The following is a 22,874-nucleotide window of genomic DNA, read 5'->3' on the forward strand; positions in this document are numbered from 1 at the left end:
GAGTATGTCAAGACTGAGACAAGGTCAAAAGCCTTCCTAATATCAAACACCTATTATGCTAGAATCTGCTCCATTACCAAGGAGGGCTTTCACTACCACAGAAGGGAATCAGTATCAAGTGCTCAAGCAGCTGACAAGACTTAATTCCACACAAACACATGTTTATTGTTACAAAGCATAAACTTCTAAAGCTTTTTTGTTCTTTTAGGATGTTACCTGGCTAACTGATTAGAACAGCTCCTTCTCCTTCCCTTTGCCCCTTCTAGAGTTGTCCTTTCTATTTTTTTTTTCATTTTTGCCTTCTGGAACCATACCCCTCCTCACCGACGCCTCAGACATGAGTCATAAGAAGCCCAGAGGCTATGAGTGCTTTATACATGCAGGACAATTTTTTTTTTACTTAGGTAACCTCTAATCCTTTATTTAATCGTACAAATGTTAACAACATGATCAGTTACTCTCTGAGCAAATGCTGAAACAAAAACAAGAAAGCTTATGAATAATATATTACCAGTCTTCCTGTATTGCTGAATAATAAATTAACTCTTTGTAGAAGGCAACAGTGTACACAAACATGAATGCCAAGAAAAGGAGAGCATCTTCACTTTATTGCCTATATCTTATAATTGAATCATAGAATTATAGAATGGTTTGAGTCAGAAGGGACCTTAAAGATCATCCAGTTTCAATCTCATTGTATGGACATCTTCCACTAGACCATGTTGCTCAGGGCCCCATCCAACCTGGCCTTGAACAGTTCCAGGCATCTGGGCAGCCCCTGCCAGCGCCTCACCATCCTCTGAGTAAAGTATTTCTTCCTCGTAACTAATTGAAAATTCCCCTCTTTTTCTTTACAGCCTCTTTTCCTGTCACTACTCCCGCTGACAAAGAGTCCTCTCCATCTTTCCTATAGACTCCCCTAAGAACTGGAAGGCTGCAATGATGTTGTCCCAAAATCTTCTCTTTTGCAGGCTGAACAACCCCTGCTCTCTCAGACTCTCTCTTCAGTTGTGTCTTTGTAAAATCCTCCTGAGGATTCTGACCTTGCTTCCATTTTCTGTGTTTTGTTTTTTTTTTTTCTCCTGAAATTCAGATCTCTTAAGAAATTCTGAGCTATGCTAGATGGTCTTTAAACCCCTCTTTCAACATTTCTCAACATTAGAATGATTTATAGCCTTGATAGCCAAGACTGAATTCTTTGAAATTCCCTTTTTAGATTTGTTTTCTTTGCAGAACCAAAGTCTAATTACTGTAAGCTGCTGTTAAGCCTACAGTTCCTGTGCATCAGAAGATTTTGTTGGATGTATGCAGAGTATTATCATCTGTCCTGATGTCTATTCCATCACATAAACGTAATATGAGCTTCACTTGGATGGATCTTTGGAGTTTCAGCCACAAGTTAAGACACACTTGTACCTCTGAAATCCAGAAGATCCAAAAATGTTATTGGAAAAGGTCAGCCTAGCGGTTCCCTCTTATGGGTACTACTAGCCAAAAGAAGAATCAATGGAATTCTCAATTGCATTAACTGTTAACACTTGGAAGATTTGCTGAAATATGTCCACAGATGTGCAACCATAATATAACAAGCTAAATATTGGCACAGAGGCAGAAAATGTATGACAACACTGCAGAAAATTGGGACGACTCCTTTTGCGTATGCATTTCTGTCCACACGCATGTAACCAAAGAAAAATGCATATTCCTGTTTAGGTACTAAATATTCCTTCAGAGTTGAGTTTCATCAACAATAAAACAGATGGATTTCCTGGCCATGAAATTTCTTAGCAGCGAAGCAGGATTTAAGAGATATCGGCATGCTTAATGAGGGGTAGATAATTGCTAGATGGAATACTGTAGGAAAGAGTAAAGAAGCTGTAAATGGTGGTATGGCAGTAAGATGAATATTCAATTCATCAGATATGTGGCTGGTTTTGATAAGTAGCTTCAGTGTTTGCCTAGTAGGTAGCAAGCAGCTCCTATTCAGTAGAGCTCTTCCAAGTTTTGCCTTTGCATAAAGGAGGTTGTTAAGCATATGAAAACGTCTAACTCTTTCCTGAAAGATGTGCATTATTTAAGAATGCAGAGTTCAAGTACATGTTATACATGTATTGCGTTAGTGAGAACAGATTTAAAATGTCTTGACAAATATCTTACCAATGTATTTCTTGGTTTTCAGAGATCTGAATGCCAGTAAATTCACCACTCTGGAAGGACAAGACAGTATTAGATTCACAAGAACGCTGTCTTCAGAAATTGGCTGAGGTTGGAGAAAGGAAGCAGGCAGGTGCCCAAGCTGCAGATCAGATGGTAATTTTTCTTCACAGAAATCCTCAGCAATGGACGTTCTGCTAGCAATATCTGCTTTTCAATAGCTGTGAAAAATGGGTCCAAGTTTCAAATCATTTATCTAACCAATTCAGAACGACTGCCTGAGGCCACGATCTCATACTCTTTTCTCCATTTCTTTTCTTTTTTCTTTCCCATTTTATCACTTCCTAATATCCTCCAATATTATTTTTTTCCTTTTTAAACAAATCTTCAACAGTGCAAAACTTTCACTAAACAACAAAATAAACCTCCATGTACCAGTGCCAGCGCAAGTGTACACCTAGTTACTCTTTGTGGATGTGGGTAAGGTCAACTATGCGGCACACATTGATCTGCAGGGTCTAACCCTCGGAAACACTGTCAATACTGCTGCCAAAGGGATAGAAAGTGGTAATGGCCTGCTTAAGACTGAAATGACTAAAATCTTTTCAGTTACAACTATTGCCATAGCCTGAGCTTCAAGTCTGCACAAATACAAAAATGCATACAAAACTGGCAATGTATTAAAAAAAACCCCAACAACTAAAAACTAAACTAAACGAAAGCACAATTTTGTAAAGAGCTGCACTTTAGGAATAACATGCTCTATTAACCTTTGTGTTTTGACTAACATCTTTTGGATGACACATAAAGTCAGAGACAGCAGTTTAATGGATTTAAAAATAATTCAAATAATTATGCAAATTCTAATTTACCTTAAAAATATGACCTTTGAAACACAATGGTTATCTGAAACTTAACTGTAATTTCTTGCTCATAGTCTGCTGGAATATTAATCAATTTTAAAATACAAGCTTTAGTGATCTTAGAGCATACTAAAAACAAAAAGTTACTGGCATGCATATAAAAGATGGGCTGTTTGAATTTGAACGCCACAGCTCCCAGAATAATTAAATACCACACATTTCTTGATGCAGCATTTTGAAACAGAAAAGCATGCATGTCATGCTGATCCATTTACTGATCCATTTCTATGTAATACGTTCTTTTTTGTTGTTTGTTTGTTTCCTTTTGTCTCCAAGAGAGCTGCAATGAGAATGGAGAAGACCAAGAAGCACACAAATGCTTGGTGTGCTCCAATTGATACATCATGCTGTACGTGACACTGGTAGGCTGCCCAGATTAACAGATGCAGGACCTCCTTCGGAGAGGCTGACATGACAAATCTCCATGAATGTGAAGCCAAGAGTCATATACAGAACTTGAATAAGCTCAAAGAAAAATATTTCTTTTTAGAATGATTTACACTAAGCAATAATCCGAACCTCTGAGGTGAGAATTTATATACCTTATGTTTGGAAAACATTTCTGATGTTTTCTATATACAAAATCTGCTGGCATTCACTAGGTTATTAATGTATTTATAACTATGCAGTGATCATTTAAAACTGTATTTGTGTTTTTTGTTGTTGTTGTTTGTTTGTTTGTTTTGTGTTTTTTTTTTGTTTGTTTTTGTTTTTTAAAGAAAATTTTAATCCAGCCAATATGACACAACAGCTCAGACAGCCTTGGTAGGATCTTAGAAACACACTTGAGACCTCCAGGAATAAAACTGAGTATCTTCAACAGATTGTTTCCTCTCATTCATTGTAATTATGCAACAGAACCTAGAGTTTTGCCTTAGAAGTGTAATCTACACCTATTTCACAAGAGCAAACATACCCAACAAACTGAAAGGAAGGAAAGGAAATTGCATTTTGATGCCAAGCTTGTTATTACCTAACTGATGAGAAAGAAAACCTTAATTACATTCAGCAAATAGTTAATCCTAAATTTGTAAGCCTGTAGGACAAGTCACAGTTCTCATCATCATGAATGGTACCGTTAACTCCAACGAGAGTGGCTTATGGCAATAGAACATTTAAAGCAGAGAGCCACTTTCCTAGGGGAAGAGCAGCATCACTCAAAAAGTAAGACCTTTCAGGTAAGGAAAGTGAGATCTGCTGTTGTGTTTTGCTTATTATAACCTGTTGCTCCTTACCTACTTTAGAGGTAAATATACTGTGCATAAATGCGTTTATCTGTAAAACAATTCAATTGAAATTCAATCAGAAAACTTTCAAACACAGCAGAGAAGACTGGCTGAAATGATAGTTTTAGATTCAAAGCTTTATCGTATCTGTCAGATTTTAACCACATGCTAGCACAGCTATTAACTTCAGTCCATAAATTAAGAGAACTCGCACCTGCAGTTTGGTCCTTATATTAGAGCACCTGCACCTGCCAGGACGGTATTGCTTCCCTGCCTTTAAATTATATTTTTAATTCTACTGTGAGCATTTAACATACTGATTTCAACTACACTTATAAAATCGTTTCTGAGCCAAAACTTCCAGGTTCAGTGGAAACAAAATCCAGAGAAAAATACCAGAGAAGATTAAGCTTTTCACCACTTCCATAACATCTGCAATGAAACGGGGACCCGTGACACGGTCTGAGTTATACATGTTTCATAGCCCTAGGGGACTTTCAAGCCATCAAAATTTCATTAGCCTCACAGCAGTCCTACTACCTCCTTAAGCTGGACTGCCGGCCTTCCTATCAATAAATAAATCAACTGTAATCCTTTTTAGTGACTAAACTCTTCTTTGAAGTTGTATCAAGCATCAGACACTCTTTGCATGATTTTAACCACTGCAGAGCAGTGCTTTTTCTAACATATTCAGATTTCTCTCACACAAAATAAATTTTTTTTCTCACACTCTCATTTTCCATTGACAGAGGGGGTTCTTGTAACAAGATATTTTGCTCTGTTATTTTTTTAATACGAATTATTAATTTATGGTTTATTAATGAAGTATACCTAAGCTGAAACAGTGACCCCTTGGATAAAGTACAGATACAGCTCTCTTAAGGATACTGTGTGTATATACGTATGCATAAAAAATCATTAAGAGGGGGTATTATGAAAGACTCAAGGCAGTGGGTTTCAGTACAGACTCTTCAAAAGAAAAAAATCAGAGGACTGCTCAACAACTTTTTTTCTAGATTGCTTTGCAGTCAAAGTACCAAGAGTCATTCAAAAGAATCTTCACTGCCAAAAGGAGGTAAGCATGTACTCCTATCCTCCCCCTTCAAAGCATGCTTCCTGCCCATAATAAATTTTCTAAGCATGAGACAAAGCTGTTTTGAACATGGACAGCTGTCTCCTCAGGTAGCACACAGCATTAATTTCAACACAAAAAGCAAAATCCCCTTTGAGGCGGATGTCATGCACAGGTGTTTTCAGCTAGAACCAGCCACCAAGGCAAGGAAAGGCAATGACTACAACAGCTATGGTTCTGCATTCTCAAACCGAAGTTGAAACAATAAATAAGTAGGACAAAACATTGTTTGTAGTTTAAAATAAAAGTGGTGTCTTTCTTTCTTTCTAAGTATCACAACAAACACTCATGCTGCTGTTCACCACAATGTATTAAAGCCATTGCCAGAGGGTTGAAATAATATTGCTCCAGCTTTGGTACAGCTGAGCAGCCACTTTTAATAAATTAATAAAATGAAGTTTAGACATTTAGGCAATAGCCTTTGCTCTAATTTTCATTTTTACTCATTTTTATTTATTCATCTTTGAATCTGTCATATAGGAAGTCATGAAGTTAATAGAAAAAGCGTATTCCAGTGAAGCTGAAAATCTTCTGCAAACAAAAAGAAGTTTAAGAAAATGTTTTCTAAGATTTGTGCACTTAGCGTTTAACATCACATCAGGTTCTGTTCATAACCTCGAGTTGAAGTAAAAGATTTTGCAAAGCTTTAAAAGTGAATCAAGTCAATTGCATTAACCTCATTTAAAAAGCTAAGCCTTAATATACAATGGTCATACCCCACATCCTACAAAGCTGCTGTTTAGATTTATTTGCAGATTTTAATTGCACAGTAATCCAGTCCCCTAGGCACATCAAAGGCCACATGTCCCTCTTCACCACAATTCCAATTGCTCTCATCAGCTAGTGAGTTTAAAGCACGATCAAATTTGTTTTCCAATCACATGAGTCCTGTTAATAAGCTATTCTTTGTGTTCATTCATCCGTTCTAAGATTCTGCAACTTCTCTGAGATGTCTTAAAAGAGGAGTTTACAATGAAACCTTTGATTGCAAGCTGGCCTCGGGGATCAACTTTATCACCACTTACTTTGCTGCTTCCCAAAGGGTAACAGGTGAAATGGCCCAAGATAAAACAGAGCTAATCTTTTTTTGTGATGAAACTCTTCCAAAATTACAGCCAAAACATCAAGCCCAGAGCTTTTATTAGTTAGGACTGATAGTGAATATTGACTTTTCTGGGAAGGGGAGGAAAAAAAAAAAGTAGATAAATAATTCAAGGCCATTCCTTGAACTTTTAATGACTTGAAATGATTGAGTGTCAACCAAGACAGCAAATAAAACATTGATTTATATACGTGCATATGTGTAAAAACTTACCATTTTCACTGTCGGACTTGTTCTCGTGTTCGGTATCAGTCAGAGTGAGGGCTGAGTTGGAACGGCTCGACAGACAGGAGCTGCGCCCTGACTTGACCCCCCTGCCCCAAAGTCTCATGGCATGCTCTGGAGACATCACTCCTTCATTTTCAGTATCAGCATCTGACCCTGCACTGATAGAGTAACCTCTGTGGGGGAGCCCCATTTCCGCACAAAATGCCAGTCCTCGACGAGTTGCTGGTTCACAAACTCCTAACTGCCTTAGGGTAAAATTCTGTCCTGATTAGGGGAAAAAAAGATAACAGAAGGTGAGAATTTTTTAAAAAAATAAAGAATAAATTAAGAAGTTAGAAGTAAAAACTCTATGTGTCTAATTTTCTCAGGCATCACATAAGTTGCTTTGTCAAAACTCTGCATGTACTACAATCAAGTGGTTCCTTCTGTCTCCAGCTCTCTGCAGTGCCCCTTTCCATTCCGAGTACCTTAGCACTGTTTTGGCAACTGCTTCAACACATCAAAAGTGTTCTTGTGTAGGAAAGAAACATAACAGAACCTGCAAACAGAGAGAAGCTAATTCAGCACATGGAAGAATTAGAAATAAACGGCAAGCTTTTCTTTTTGCCTTTTTACCTTTTTGAAGTGTGAAGCAGTAGAAAGTATTTGTCAGAATTGCCTTTTTTGTCCTGACTAGAGAGGCCTAAGCAACAGGATATTTTCCTGTACAGACATCACCTAATGTGGCACTGGAAAAATTAAATGGGAGCACAATCCCTCTGGTCTTTATCGAAGCTCTCTGCTCTCCTTTAATGCACAAATGTAAACAAACAGGAACACTGCCTCCCATTACCTGCAGGCCTGCGGTAAGATGGCATTTGCTGTCACTGAATTCAGGCTTGTACTGCTGAAGCAGAGCCTGCACATTTTAAGCAGACTTTCAGCCTCTGTTTTGGGGCAGAGTGAGAGACATAAGCGAATCCCAAATGATTGTATTAATAAATTAGGTGCAATAAACTCATGACACTGCAATAACTTAGAAGTGTCTAAGTTATGTGACACTCAAAAATGACTGCCTTTTTAACGGCTGTGTCTTCATTCTGCTTTTATGTCTGTAGATTTAAGATGCTGTATGATATATAGACACTTTGCAAGCTCATTTGCATGCCAGCACCCATAATGCTTTTCCATTCTGGCTCACAGTTATCTGATAGCTCTGGGAACAAATTAGAAAACACGCTCAATTTTTGCATCTGATAGGCATCCTAAGCGCTCCAAAATTAGTCATTTATAAATACATGAAAATACATGTTTGTAAGACCATTGAAGCTTATAATACAGCAAAACCAGACTCCCCTCAAATAAAAACTAATGGAAAGAATATTAAAATGTAATTAATTCCTGAAATATTAAGAGTTTAAGCACGTCACTGGGCAAGGTATTAAGTGATCCAATTAATTACTTTATTGCTGTGGTCATACGAAGTGGTCACTTCAAGTGTCACTGACTTCACAGTCAGAACCATAAATGAATTCTGAAAATGAGTTTCATAAATAATGAAAACCAGTTACTGCCATTAGGTACAAAGCTAACTGTAGTTATTTGCTGCTGTAAATACAAATTTGAGAGGAAATGCTGCTGGGGAGGTGGCATATCTAAGCAAATGCAAAAGGAGAAGATACATCTATGACTACGGCTGGACTGTATGAAGATTTGCCATATGTGGTCTGGCTGTACCTTGCCATTTAAAAACAGTCAGGCCACATGAATGCTCAGGTTTTGTGAGAGACAGAGCTAAGAAGAGAAGCAGACAGGCCAAATAAACTGCCCAGCTGTAGCAGGCAGAGTAGAACAAAAGGAGGTGCCTACAACGCATCTTTTTTTCCAGTGTTTTGGCAAATTTAAGCTAGGGATGACAGCTTGGCCACTGGTGTTATGTGTGGGATACATTATTACAGGAATCTGTGTTTTTCCAACATCTCTGGTAGCTGAAGCAAAAGATGGGAGAAGCCAGTGTGCAGGTGTGTGAGCACTAACCGTTGCAGATGCAGCTATGGCTTCGTCCTAAAAACAATGTTAAAGGAAGTAAAATAGAAAGAGGTGGCCTTGACTGACAACAAGACTGCTTGAGTCAGTAACCAAGCAGCTACTGACCTCCAGGCTATGAGGTTATGCAATACACCTATGACCCTGATATCTCCCAGGCCCAGGGCTGAGCTGGGGGCTACAGCAGGATCATGCTGTGGCCAGCTCCAAGGGCAATGGAGGTCAGCCACAGCAGCACCCAGCTCTGCAAAGCACTGTGCTGTACGCCCAACATCAGCCACCCAGACAGACACAGTGTTCCGAAGAGATTACTGAGTCCTTTTAATTTTATTTCCTATTTTAATGACTATTTTTATGCTCTTAAGCAGACTATTATTTATTTCTAAGAGAAACTCTTTCAGGCACTTTACATGAAAACCCACATTGCTTTCTCAGGCTCAGCGCCAGGCACAGAGGACCACCTATCCAATGCTCATGAGTTTTATTTTTTACTTTATTTTACAACATCTCATTTTCACCTGCTTTCTGCCTTTTCCCCTCCTCTTTGGAATGACACGAGAACCAAAACTGCATGTCAAAGGGCCAAATCAATGGTCCAGTGCAACTTTGGAGACAGAAAAGGGGTCGTTTACTGCTCTCTCATCACATTCAATATTTTAAATCTCCTTCACTACACTGAACTTGTACAGCATTGCCCAGAAATGCTGTAACAGCTTTAGAGACATCAGGCTCAATCATCTCCCGAATTAAAGCTTTCCTAAAAGCTTCACTAAGAGGATTGCACACTATGCAAGTTGCCTACACAAATGAAAAACAAACAAAGTTGACATGGAAAAATATGTATTTGTGTAGGAATTTACGTCCCTAAGGAAATCATACATATGTAATACAAAGATTTTACATCATCTTAAGATTCCCTGAAATTTTCAGGATCCAGGAGAAACTGAACGAGTCTGGGGCACAGAATTAATGGGCTGCAGACTGGAACGGGGGCTTTTATCTGCTAGGGAGCAATGCTACCAAAAAAACTAAGTTGTAGGAATTCAGTGGAAAAAGAGTATGAAGACAGGATGTTCTCTCTCCTGTGTTCTTAACATTTCTAATTAACCTTTCCAGGAAGACTTCAACGTGAGGGATTTAATCATCAGTTTCTTATACTGTGCACACATTTGTAAGTTCTCCCACTGACAACAGGTGCCTCAGCATTTCATAATGACTTAAAAGCAACTTGGAGAATTTGTAATGAACTAATTTCAGAGATGAACGTGTAGAAGAAAGAGTAAATAGATACAGACAAAGCTTTGTGGGTTTTTTTCCTTTTTTTTTTTTTTCTTCCTTTACAAGAAGTATGAAGTGTAACATGGAAAAAATAAATTAGATGTGATGTTTCAATGAAACTTGTTTTGGAGACAACTCTGGTGCTTGGGCGAAATTCAGAGTGATGTTTGGTTTTCAAAACCAATAACAATGCTGTTACTACCACTCCACCATTAGATACTGCCATCTCCCTTGGCTAGGAATATAAATTTACCGTTAGTGTAAGGAATGCTGACACCATCCACATGTCCAGATGAACAAATGAACAATATAACTTAAATATAACGTGTACAGCAATCACTGTTAATAACACGATATTTGTCCACTGCAAACCCACCTGAATTACTGGTGCATCTCTAACTATGTTAAATACATATCAGTAAGTAATTTTAACACACACATACAAAAATTTCTCAGCCAGGACCACCCACGTTGTATTTGTCTAGAACAACAATTTTTGAATCAAATAGTGCATATATAAACAAGTGCAATGTATGCAGAAGTTCCACGTTCTTTTAGTAAGTCAGGATTTCACAGCTGAAATTAAATGGCAACCTGCTCTATGTTGGTTCCAATGGCCTAAATTGGAGATGTTATTTAAAGACAACTACAGTAACTTAAGCTTCATGTTGGAAGTGTTGTTTGGGGAAAAGGGTTTTGGAAGGGGACTACTGAACAAAACACAAAAAGGCCCTGTGGTTCCTCAGCTGTTAATCTTTGCTTTAAGTTGGATCTACGCTAACGCAGAAATATCCTCCTAAAATGACAAACCACAGAAATGGAAAAACAAACTAACAGATGAACAAAAAATAACCAGCATAGAATTTGTCAGCACCTTTAGACATGGCCACTGATCTTTGCAATCCATTAGCTACTGCAAAGTCTACGAGTCAGGTTTAGCAACTACAGATGGTTTTGGAAACAAGGGAAAGAATCACTCCTAAACTAAAAAGCCTCCTAGACAACATCAGTGAGGTTAGCAATTAAATATACACACACACTCCTCTTTCAAGCCAGATAAACTGTAGTGTAAGTGCATTTGTTGCCTTTGGTTTTGCTAGTGCGGGGTAGAGATAAAACCAGAATGGCAGAAGTCCCAAACCCACCCATGTGCACGCTCAACCTTGTGCTGTGTTTGGGCCTGCTCTTGCTTAATGTTCTGATAAACTTTCATTCCTATTCTGCTGTCTCTATGTCCTACATTACTTGCCAGTCCCTGCTCCAGTCTTAAGACTTGGCAGTATTTTTCCTTTGTATCTTGCTTTCTGTCTGTCCACAACACCTCTGTGCAGTTCAGAAATCATTCTCAAATGCATTTTCCCTGTAATCACTCTGTGGTAATGCATTACAGGAAAATACTAAATTTAGAAAAACAAATTGTGAAACGACTAAGGCAAGACAGATGAAAAACAACATGTGATCATAGTCCTCGAGAGAACCAATCTTCTCATTTCTATTCTTCTCTCTATATCTTTGTTCCTGTACTTAATTCTGATTATTTAATTATTATTATTTTTTAACTAAAAGAAGCCTAACAATTTATTCAGAAAGTACATGCAGAAAAGTGCTGCTCCTATTTTTATTATTTCTCTGCAGACTAGTGTATGCAAACAGGTCCTCACAGTACAATGCTTATCACTGAAATAGCATAGGAACAGAACCGAGGCCAAAACCTTTGTTTCAAGGACCACATAGTTTTCTGCTATTTTGATACTGGGAATTACTTTTGTATCCATGCTTAGCTAATACACACAATGGACACTTTTCTTTTATTTGCAGATCCTTGCCTGGAGCTGATCCACAGCACTTAGGATTACTCTCCGCAGAGCAAGAACCAGAATGCAGCTACACCATGCCTTTTAAATACTTAATCACTTCTGTAAAACCAGGAGCCCCATGCTACTGATTCCACAGTAGCTTGCCTTCCTAACTCCTATACATGACAACCATGAGAGAATAGCTCTGGTAACTTCAAATTGGCTGGGCTGATCTCTTTACCAATACCTAAAAAAATGCAGCATTCAATTATGTGTGAGTAAAGATGGAGAAAAGAGTTTCTTTGTATGGAATGATAAACAGCAGAATCATCCCTTCGGTTCTCAGGTGATCAGACTGCTGGAGCACTGAGAGGATGCCATCTTCCAAGTTGCTCAAAGCAGAGCTGCACTGCTTTGAAAAGAATCTCAAGCAATCCTAAGAGATCTGAAACATCTATCTCTGAATGTCAAGTCTGATTGGTTTCTTAAGGAAAAAAATGTGTTATTTGTTGTAAATAAAATATGTTTATTTTCTTCTCCATTTACTGGTGGTGAAGACAGCACGTCAGGCTTTCTAAGGCAGTGCTTTCCCAGGAAAGGTCTTGAGAGGAAGGACATAAAATTGGAAGCAAATGAATAAGAAAACAAATTTGCTAGAAATGAAAGGATGAAGATTTTAGAAAAGGAGCTGGCAAAAGATAGAGGCCCTGCATGCTTTATAAACTTCTGATAAGAACTGTACAAATGCTGCCTTTAGAATTCAGAGTGTTAGGCAGGTAGAATACAGTTACAGAAAAGAGAGAATGAGTAATAGATGTGATACCATCCCTTCTGCCGTACTCCACAGTACGTTTGCTAAACAGGAGATTCCAAAGCTGTGCTTGCTGAATTCTGTCTGTCAGGATCCAAGGAACCACAGTGAAGACTGACAAGTAATACACTTAGCCTGTGTTAATAAATATTTTCTTTCTGATCTTTTTTTAATTACTTCATCCTGATTTTCTTTTCTGGTTTTGTGAAAGTTATCTGTGAAACTGAGACGACTCTAATCCACTGTCTCGTGGTTTTATCCTGTCAGTAACTTCTGCATTTTTCTCCTCACTCATCACAGCCTCCTTCCTTGTCACTTCCTAACCTCTGTGTTTCTTGACCTTTCCACTCCACTCTCTTTTCCATCTTTACTACCTTCTCTTGCCCTTATCTGAATTCGAGTGGAACTGTAAGACTCATTCAAAAGAAAGATGCTTCTGAATACATTCAGTAAACAACATCAAACCAAACAGCATTAAATTATATTTTGTCTAAGCAAACTTTAACCATACAACTCTCCCATTCCCTACGGACTTTCAAAAGCAGGTGGGGAACTAAGCCAAACTCGCAGTGACTCATGAGAATTAGCAGCAGTGATACAGAGCTCTCCAAGGTGCACTTGTGCAACTTCAGGTAGAAGAATTTTATGGGAAAAGACCCAAAACCCAAGTATAGTCTGCAAAAAAACAAAACAAAACAAACAAAAAAAAAACCAACAAAACAAAACCAAAGACCCACTTTCAATGCCTGGAGGGAGCTAAAGCATTTCAAATCTGATATTTAGACTAGTCATGTATTCACAGTAGCACTATGGTATAAAAATGCAATGAAACATACGTTTTAATAATGGTCTTCGAAATTTAGATTTCAAGAGATAGAACAGAATAAATGTAAATGGTACAGAATGTCTTCCTGTCACTAGTTTTTCAAGTTAGGATTGAAACATGCAGACTCTTTGGCATGGTACAGGGGACTCAGTTTTATTCCCTGGCAGGCTTGGGGGTGGTGGGAGGAACCTCAGTACTAATCCACAGACGAGAACGTAAGCACTTCTTAATCTAGTATAAGGATAAAGGACTGTTCATCAAGTCCTTCTGAAGGTATCGCAGAGTAAGACTAAAGTCAATTGAAGATAAGTTTACAATTGCACAATTCAAAGCTTCAAGTTGCAGCATAAGCAATTGGGTTTCGGTAAGTGAATTAAGAATTCAAACATTACAGTTCCAAATTGTTGGATTTCAGATAAAAAAATCTGATTTTCTGAATACGATGAAATAATATACAATTTAAATTAAGGGAAACTAGCAGGTCTGTCTAGAACATGGGTGGCAAGGGAAAAAAGAAGATTCTGTGGATTTAAAATAGAAATGTAACTCAGTGAGTAGTAATGAATGCAAAGTCTTGATCATGACCGGAATGACAGTATAGATATTTCAGGCCTCTATCTTAAAGTTTGGATCAAACTGCAAATCATCAACATCTAAGCATCCATTTATTACAAAATACAAATAAAGCCTAAATTTGATAGATGTGAAGAAAATACGACCCGAGGGTAAGCAATGCAGAGATGATGGATATGCAGTCTGCAGAGAGCCTAAAACCACAGATCTGACAGGTATGAACTGCCACATTAAGGTCAGTAGGATTCTAATGACATGACATATGGCTTGGAACGGGGAAGGAAGGTGAGTAGGAAGGAGGCAGCAGGGAAAGAAGCATGCAGAATACAGCCCAGGCTCAATCCTATCCCTTCAGATGTGGAGGGGAGAACTCCAAACCACTAATTCTGCAGGAGGAAAGGCACATTTGCCACCACAAGACAGTGGACAGAGAGGGATACGTCATAGCATGGCAGAAAATTTGATCATTTCAACAGGTTCTGAACTGGTGTAAAGAAGGAACACGATCTTATTCAGAATAGACCTATACATTTCTATTTATCAAATTTCATAAACAAGTACCGCACATTCATAGGAATCTCTTCTGCAGCGCATAAACAGAATGAGGCTCTCAGATCACTATGTAACCACAAGAAATGTCAGTAACTAAAACACCCAAGGATTCTGCAGAAAAACTGTTCCTCCCTCTCTCATGCACACCTCCCTTCACGTATCCCCAGCAGAGTTTGCATCCAGATGTAGTGCAAGGTAGGCTTAATTTAGATTTTCTAGCAGAAATTCCATTAAGCTGAAGAAGGGGTTTATGACTCGGACGTATCTGTGGCATGGCAAATAAAAAAGTGCAAACATAAAACATGAGATTAATCTGATCTGATGGCTCTTCCATTTTCTCTTTTGGCTTTGATAAGTTAAGTAACACTAAGTACTGCTTCTCAAGTCAGTAAGCAGTGACAGTTTAGACTACTTTCAAAAACTATAATCTGACAGAGGAATTATTCCTATTTCACTTCTCTGTCTCTCCTCCCACATCAGTTTGCTAGTAATGGAACAAGTAACCTTCACAAGTTGGCCTGGAATACTGAGTCTTGACCCTGAATCAGCAAGCAGGACTCCTCATCTCCTACTGCATGCTTCTCCACCTTTGTTCTCTCCATGGACATTGACACACTGCAGTCATCTTTTATAGCCATGTGCACAACTCACGTATCTCCCTCATCCTCCAACCATATATTTATTATGAACAGGAACAGCATACGCACCTTGCTACATAAGCTACACGAAGCTATAAGGGCAATCACAGACCTTCCAGAATGTCTTCCATTCCATGAAGCCAGAAGTCTTCAGGCTTTGTTCACCTCAAAAATCCATAATCATTATGATCAAGAACTTCATTCCCTTCTTTTGCAATTGGTCTGGTACAGGACAAGGCTTTCACTCTGTGGACTAAGGCCATGCAGAAATGCCTGATCAAGCAGTGTACTGCCAATAACCAAGGTTGATTTTTCCCTAGAGAATCACAATTGCCCTTTGTCTCCAGATCCATAGCTTATCTACAGACCATGACCCTCCAGGGGCCAATTTCAACTAGATGAAAACCTTAGAGAAAGCACGTGCATCACTGAGCAGGAGCTAAATATACTCTTAATCAAATGAAAGTGAAATGTTTTCCTTAGTACCACTCTGTAGCTAAGAGAATAACTTTAAAAGTCAACAGATCCTTATCACCTGAAACCTGAAAACCAATTAACTTCTTATAGTTGCTTTAAGAAGTAACTAGTACAGCAATGTAAGATGATAATATTACTTAGCACTTACAGCGCTTTTCATCTTCAAAGCATTTTGCAAACATAAACTAATTAATCTTCCCAACACGTCTGTGAGGTGGGCAAGTGTTATTATACCTGTATTACAGAGAGGTAAGAAAAAAAAAAGCACTGCTGGCAGGTTACGTGCTTAGCTCAAGGCCACAGAATTACCGAGCACATGCTGGCACTGTATGCTTCTCACAAAAGTTGCCTGCTCAAAGCAGGAGGATGCTGCAGGTGGCTGTGTTTTAGCATAACAAAAAAGAGTCTGCCAGAATCATAGTAAGGACACATTCTGCACTGCAGCTCACAACACAGAACTCTAATTCTGATAGCTGCCTTGGATTTTCAAAGATGGCACTTGCCATGTCACTGAATGGCGATTAATTTGCTCATCAGGAGAATGCAAAGTCACTTGTATATCATTTCATACCTGCTTGTAAATAATCCACACAGCAGGCTAATGCAGTTCTGGTGAGAATCCTTTCCTACCTGACAGTCAAAACCAGCTCACTGGCAAGGCACAGGTAGTGGAAACTTGAAAGTGGTCAGATCCATCTATCCTACCATGGCCTCTTAAGGGAAGGCTCGAAGTATGTGAGCTTTAGGTTTGAAACTGTGGCCATTTAGATCCTTTAATCCTGCAGCTGACATTTATGGCGACTGAGAAGATAAATCACTTAGCTACCCAAATAAGTCATTTCAAGCGGCTAATATTTAAAAAACAATAAAATTTGACATTCTGTTACATTAGACTAGAAGTTGCAATTCATACTTCAGGTTTCTGAAATCTTAAAAATGAATCCTTGACAGTGTTTAACATCTTCAAATAACAACATAAAATGGTCCTAACATATATGTCACTATTTCAGGTCCTCCTTTTACTGAACGGTGAGATTTTTCCAGCACCTAAATCTAATTGTCACGGAGCAACAGCTGAACAGCGGCTACGATTCATCAGCACAGTGTAACGTACTGTAAATGGCTTTGCTTTTCAGCAGCCTCATATCAGTGACCCAGCATATTGTGACGGGAAGAAATTCTTTTTCTTTGCTTGTTTGTTAAGTCCAGCCCCTCTCTTTGCAGGTTCAAGGACTTACTAGGCTCCTAAGAATTCCACAACAGTAAAGATATAAAAACATCTATATGAATACTTTCTCCTGCAAAACTGGAAGGGGCAGCATGAAAAGGAATTCGCACTGAGGCCTTGCTGACAGCAAATTGTGCTGAATGATAAACACAGAGAACTCATGCTCACCGTCAGTTAGAAAGACCAAGTAACTTTTACCTCCAGGCTAAACTACAGATGCCTCAAGCTTTCAAAAAGTAAAAATTTAACACAACCTGCACTACCTCGTCAGCCCTTCTTGTAGAAAAAGGTATCCTGCAGCTCAGCTTCTCATCTCACAGCGTTCACGAACAGCGGTGAAATTATTTTGTGTGTAAGTATGGGCACATGCAAATCTCAGCGTATTGTGCCAACTGTGCCTCCCACTCCAACCCTCACTGGCTTGGCATGTAGATCGCATTATAGCATCATTATATTGCCTTGCAACAAAAAATTATTTGAAGCAGAATGATGGCTACTTAATAGACATTGCAGAGTCCTCTCCTCCTTCCACAATGTATCTGGCAATAAATAAAATACAGTTTTTGCCTGCCTGTATTTCTCTTGCTAAAATAACACACCCGTATAACAAGCCTTTCAGTTCTTGCAGAATTTTGCAGGTTTGATTCATGATCAACTACAAATTGTTTGCAAAACATTGTACTATTAATTCCAAATATTTTTTTTCAAATGTAATTTTAAACATAGTTTGCTGTCTGTAGTTCTACAGTCCTTCCCTCCTCATCCATACTCACACAACACTTCCGAATATTCCCACATAGCAGTCTCCTATGCACATTTTATCACTTCCCACAGCAATTTAATTTTGTAAAGAAAGGAATTTCTCTCTGAGAAACAGAGAAATTCAACTTTATATATTCAGCTTTATTTCTGAATTCAGCGTGATACTTGGGCATATTCCAAAGTATGAGCATTTAGGTTCCAGAATTCAATTAAAGAAGTTGTACATTTAAATCAGACTGCTCATTGCAGTTGGATACTTCAAAGCATAAGTAAATAGGTATCATATTCCTCTCTAACTCAAACAGCAAACAATCATATCATCTCATTCTGGAAAGCAAACAGCCTTTCATGGTGCTTTATCCACTGTCAAGGATGAGATTAGGCATCTTCTCAAGTATGCAATGTAAAACCAAGCTTAAAAGTAATTTTAATGAAAAAGGCTCAAGTTCTCATTTACATGGTTGGGTGCAGAATTTAATTACTCACATTTACCAATTTTTTGAAACTTATGTGGAGATTAACAACAAAGTGAAAATAAACAGCTAAATTAGAAGTTCTAAAAACAGTAAACTAGATAGAACTGAAGAGTTTAAAAATAAAACTGGTCTTGCAACATATGAAGGTGTTTGAGAAGGAGGGGAGGAGACCACAGTAGATGATCTTCTTTGTCTTTTTAGTTAACTGAAAGCCTTAACACTGCCTTGATCAAGTCACTTCCCAGAAACATACACCCCTTCTTAGAATCTTGTCAGCTGGGTTCCAAAGTAACAAGATAATCCTAGCCTTATAATAAATACTACAATATTTTAACATTAAATTATTTTAAATGCTGTTTTGTGAAATAAAAGGAGAAACATCCTTTTAGATTGTTCCCCCCAATTTACGCAGTTAATCTCAAATAACAGAAATTCAGTGGATGAGGAAAAAGATTCTGAATGGAGCTGATAACAGGGGAATTTCCCCTCCATAAGCAAAGATTTCCTGGGACAGGACGACTGCTAAACTAGGCACATCTATCTCCTACAGCAGTATCCCCTTTTGAGTTCAATCATGGGTACTGGGTAGCAAAAAGCACAAAGCCACATACTGAGACAAATAAGAAAGAGGAGGTGGTAAATTTCTGACACATAAAAACAAAAAGCTTTGAAGGGTTTACCCCCAAGTATTGGCAGTAATAACAGTGACATTTTTTTAGTTGTGCCCTATTTGGAAGACTCAAGAAGTTCAAATAATTGCTCCAGCAGATTTCCAGTGGACATTGGAAATTTGGTACTACTTTACACAGGCCGAGCAAAAGAAATGAAGCAGTCACTATCAATTAATAAAAATGTTAATTTCCAATTAAAGGCATTTATTAACACTTGCCTTTTTTTGCTTGTAGATTTATTTCCTGTTGTTTTTGTAGGGTAGCATGTAATTAGACTGTCAAAGCAGCTACACATCTGCACTCTATTTCTAGACAGAAGCAAAAAAAAAATAAAATAAAATTGGGAAGCTTCTTTAATATATTATTAAAAAGCCTTTAGAAAGATCTCGAGCACCTTTTCCACCAAATGCTTCTGATACCAGAAGTAGTAAATTCTCTCAGTCAAAGATGAATCAAAAGAACGCACTATCTAAAACTACAAACAAGCCCTTATTAATTTGACCCTATCAAACTTGCAGGTAGTCCCCAAAGGTGCTAAAACAGCAAGCATTAGAGGAAGCCAATAAGCCATACAGGGGGAATTGAACAGACAGTGAGAAAAATCAAACAGACACAGATGACAGCGCTGAGAGCACTGAAAGATGACGATGACTTTACACATCTCAGACTGACAGATGTGTAACTTATTGCATATTGGGCAATAAGTATTAGCTATATACCGTGTACTTTTCTGAAGAAAATTGAGAGGAAAAAAACCCGCAAGCCCCAGTGCTTCACCATACGTGTTGTGCCAGATTGTTTCATTTCTTCCATTTCATTATTTCTATTTATAGAGAATAGTACCCCATTCAGGGAATGATTTGTGAATTCTTAGTTAGGCGATATTAAATAAACAGTGTCTATTTTGATATAATTTTGCCACTAGTACTGTGAAAGCGCCTATAGTACGAGCCTTAGAAAACTTTATTCCTCTTGGTTTTTCCTTAGTAAAGTAACAGGATCAAGGTGACTAATGACTTCAGCTTGAAAGTAGCAATGACCTGAAGTTTCAACATATCACAGAGACCAAAAATACACAGCAGAAAGCAGACAGACCACAGTAGCAGCCATCCTCAGTTACATGAGTCGAAGAGAAATATTTTTATTTCCTTTGTAGACATTTGTAGGGAAAAAAGTCAACACCATCTGCATGGCTCTAATTCTAATGTAAAGTTATTCTACTTGGAACAAAGATAAACCACCAATGGGGAAAATATTTTTAAACAATTCTAAAATCAAAGCTAAAGACTTTCTCACAAGGAGAAAGCTTTCTATATCTACTCCCAAATCTACTCCTGCTTCCTAAGAAGAGAGGATTCTTTATATAGAAGACTGAGGGTTCATTTGACACATCTTCTGGCCTACATTTATTCTTTTATATAGCCAGGCTGTAATACTGCACACATCCCAACATTTTTTTTTAACCTTACATTAAGCTGGGGAAGTGTAGAAATGCCACTTCCAGAGGCTACAGTTTTGAATCCAATGTGATGCACTAAGTTCTTGACCCTAATGAGATCTAAGTACAACCTGACAGAATCAGAAGGGATCTCTTAAGAGCAGTTAGTCCAAACCCTCTCCCTCAGCTGGGGTCACCTACACCAAACTGCCCAGGGCCACACCCAGCTGGGTTTCGGATAACTCAATGGATATTTTCATCTCTCACATCTCTCCTGTCCCGAACTCAGAAATGTAACAGAGAGAGCAGTTAGCATCCGATTAGATAAAAGCAAACAAAAAACCACACACAAAAAATCCCCCCACTTTCAAACTGATTTACCTTACTAATTTACTCTCTCTACAATGCTCAATTACTGCCCTTGTGAACTAAAAGCACCGATCTATTAAATTATTTGTATACTCAAACATGCATACTGGATTTTTCAGCAAGCCTATTTATAGGACCTCATGTTCTTTGAACAGTTGCATTCATTTCTTGCGATTAATTTTGAAGCTATTTAAATTTTAGGGATATTGGAGTGGCAAGCTTTTGGACAATCCATTAATCAGATGATTTTTTTTTGCTGGGGGTCTGGTTTTTGAACTGTAAGGCCTGAATATTTCACACTCAAACTCACAAAGTTGTCACTGAGTCATTGCCCAACATGGGACATTTATGTAGGTTTCCTGTTTAGCATGTATTATTTATTTCAAAGATGGTACATAATGGCCTCTCATCTTTGTAAAATATTTAGGAAGACACAAATGAAGTGTACTGTTTGTGCAGAGTATTACTAAAACTGTTAAAACGGGTATAATGACCTCCTCTTCTCACGGCAGGAATGCCTTGTTACTCGGTACAAATGAATTATACACTCCAGTTGTATAAAAACCTCTTGCCTACCTTGTCTGGTATACTCATCTGCTTCTCTGTGGACCAAGTCTTTTACCCGATTTCCATACAGCAACCTAGAGGAATCATGATCAAAAGCCTTCAGGGTTTCACTGGAGCTGTAGGACTTCTGTGTAGGCACTCTGCATTCCTCATTTTCTGCAGAAGAATTTGTGTAGCGCCGCTCCTTGTCCCGCCTGCTCTTTGTCAGGGAGCAATAAGGCCGACGTTCTTTCACATCCATACTTCATTCCTTCCGTGTGCGCATCAGCCTGGCCTGTTTGGAATTCTTATCTACATTCAGCTCACATCTACCTGAAACAGAATTAGAGAGACAACAGACGATGTGTTACGACGTTCTCTAATTGCTGTGATTACTTTTCTAACTACCTGATGTGAGATCAGAGAAAGGTCTGATCAACTACAGACAAAATGCAGTCCCACCGTGTGCGTAAGACTTCTGGTAGTTTCAGGTACAAGCTATCCTGATGAGAAAACAGCTAATTCTTGTTAACAACAATGCCAGTCACAACAATCTTTTATTTATACAGCAGATTAGAATACCAAAACCAGACTGAAAACTAAGGGAGAAAACCCACTCAGCTTTTCAGCTTAAGGGACGTGTTATCCATTTAAAGTTCTTCTATCTGCAAATATATCTGTTTTTTTCTGAGAAAGGTGTGTGCCTAGCAGGAAAGACATATGCTTTTTCCTTCTGCTTGTCAGAAACTTCTCGTTCTAATGTCTATTTCTGAGATACAGACTACTACAATGCTTATTGTCAATTCTATTCTTATAAAATTGTTCTCACCAAGAGCATACACATAATTTCACAGCAAGCTACAAAAACATCATAGGCGATGCGTAGGAAGGCTTCTCGTGGGTAGTATGTTCAATATAACTTCTGCTGGGAAGCAAGGAAATGTTTCATTTGGAAATGACATTCAGGAGTAATTTTTCCTTCCATCATGTTGTTGAGACACGTTACAGTAAGAAACTGATTTCTATTCATTTTTCTTTAATGGTTCATTCCAGCTAGTTTTCAAAACAAGGTTTCCCTGTTTCATCTCATGGGCCCAGCACAGTTAACAGAAATACCTTCACTTCCAACGGGGTAAGAAAAAATTACACTTCCCACAGTGCAAAAAATTTCCAAAGTTTAAATTCTGATGTTGTTTTTAAAGAGAAAGGCTAGTTTAAAATCAAGAATATAATTCATATATTTTAATGACTGTCCAAATCTCTAAAGAAAGAAGTTTGGATGACTTTAACACTTTGCAACTGAACTTATTAACTGAGGCTTTGATATCTCTTGTTCAACACCTCAAGCACTTTCTCCTTGGTTCTCAATTTAACATACTTAATTACTACAAATGGTTATTTTGTGGAGCATTATCAGTCAAGTCAAGTGATGCAGAATTTACAGAGCCACAGAATCACAAAGGCTGGAGATCATCTAGTCCAGTCATCCACCTACCATCCCCACTAAACTGTGTCTCTCAGTACAACCACCTATACATTTCTTGAATGCCTCCAGGGACAGTCACCACCACCTCCCTGCGCAACCCATTCTAGCACCTGGCCACTCTTTCAGAAAAGAAACTTCTCTTAATGTCCGACCTGAA

General features: G+C 38.3%; 1 protein-coding gene across 16 annotated transcripts in view; it reads right to left on the reverse strand.

Annotated features, from left to right (window-relative positions):
- The window catches only part of TENM3 (teneurin transmembrane protein 3), a 1,287,844-nt gene that overhangs the window by 290,841 nt on the left and 974,129 nt on the right, over nt 1-22,874 (reverse strand). For 10 of the 16 annotated variants that reach the window (XM_046940097.1, XM_046940098.1, XM_046940100.1 and 7 more), the window contains 2 exons: nt 21,262-21,564; nt 6,751-7,029 (listed from right to left, as the gene is read on the reverse strand). In XM_046940097.1, coding sequence (XP_046796053.1) covers nt 6,751-7,029; nt 21,262-21,493 — 511 coding nt within the window. In that variant the 5' untranslated portion in view covers nt 21,494-21,564. Of the gene's footprint in view, nt 1-2,157; nt 2,208-6,750; nt 7,030-15,333; nt 15,518-21,261; nt 21,565-22,874 lie in introns of those variants that run through there. The other 6 variants (XM_046940110.1, XM_046940108.1, XM_046940105.1 and 3 more) reach the window with 4 other exon arrangements.

Source organism: Gallus gallus, chromosome 4 (assembly GCF_016699485.2).
Source record: "Gallus gallus isolate bGalGal1 chromosome 4, bGalGal1.mat.broiler.GRCg7b, whole genome shotgun sequence".
NCBI classification, from domain to species: domain Eukaryota; kingdom Metazoa; phylum Chordata; class Aves; order Galliformes; family Phasianidae; genus Gallus; species Gallus gallus.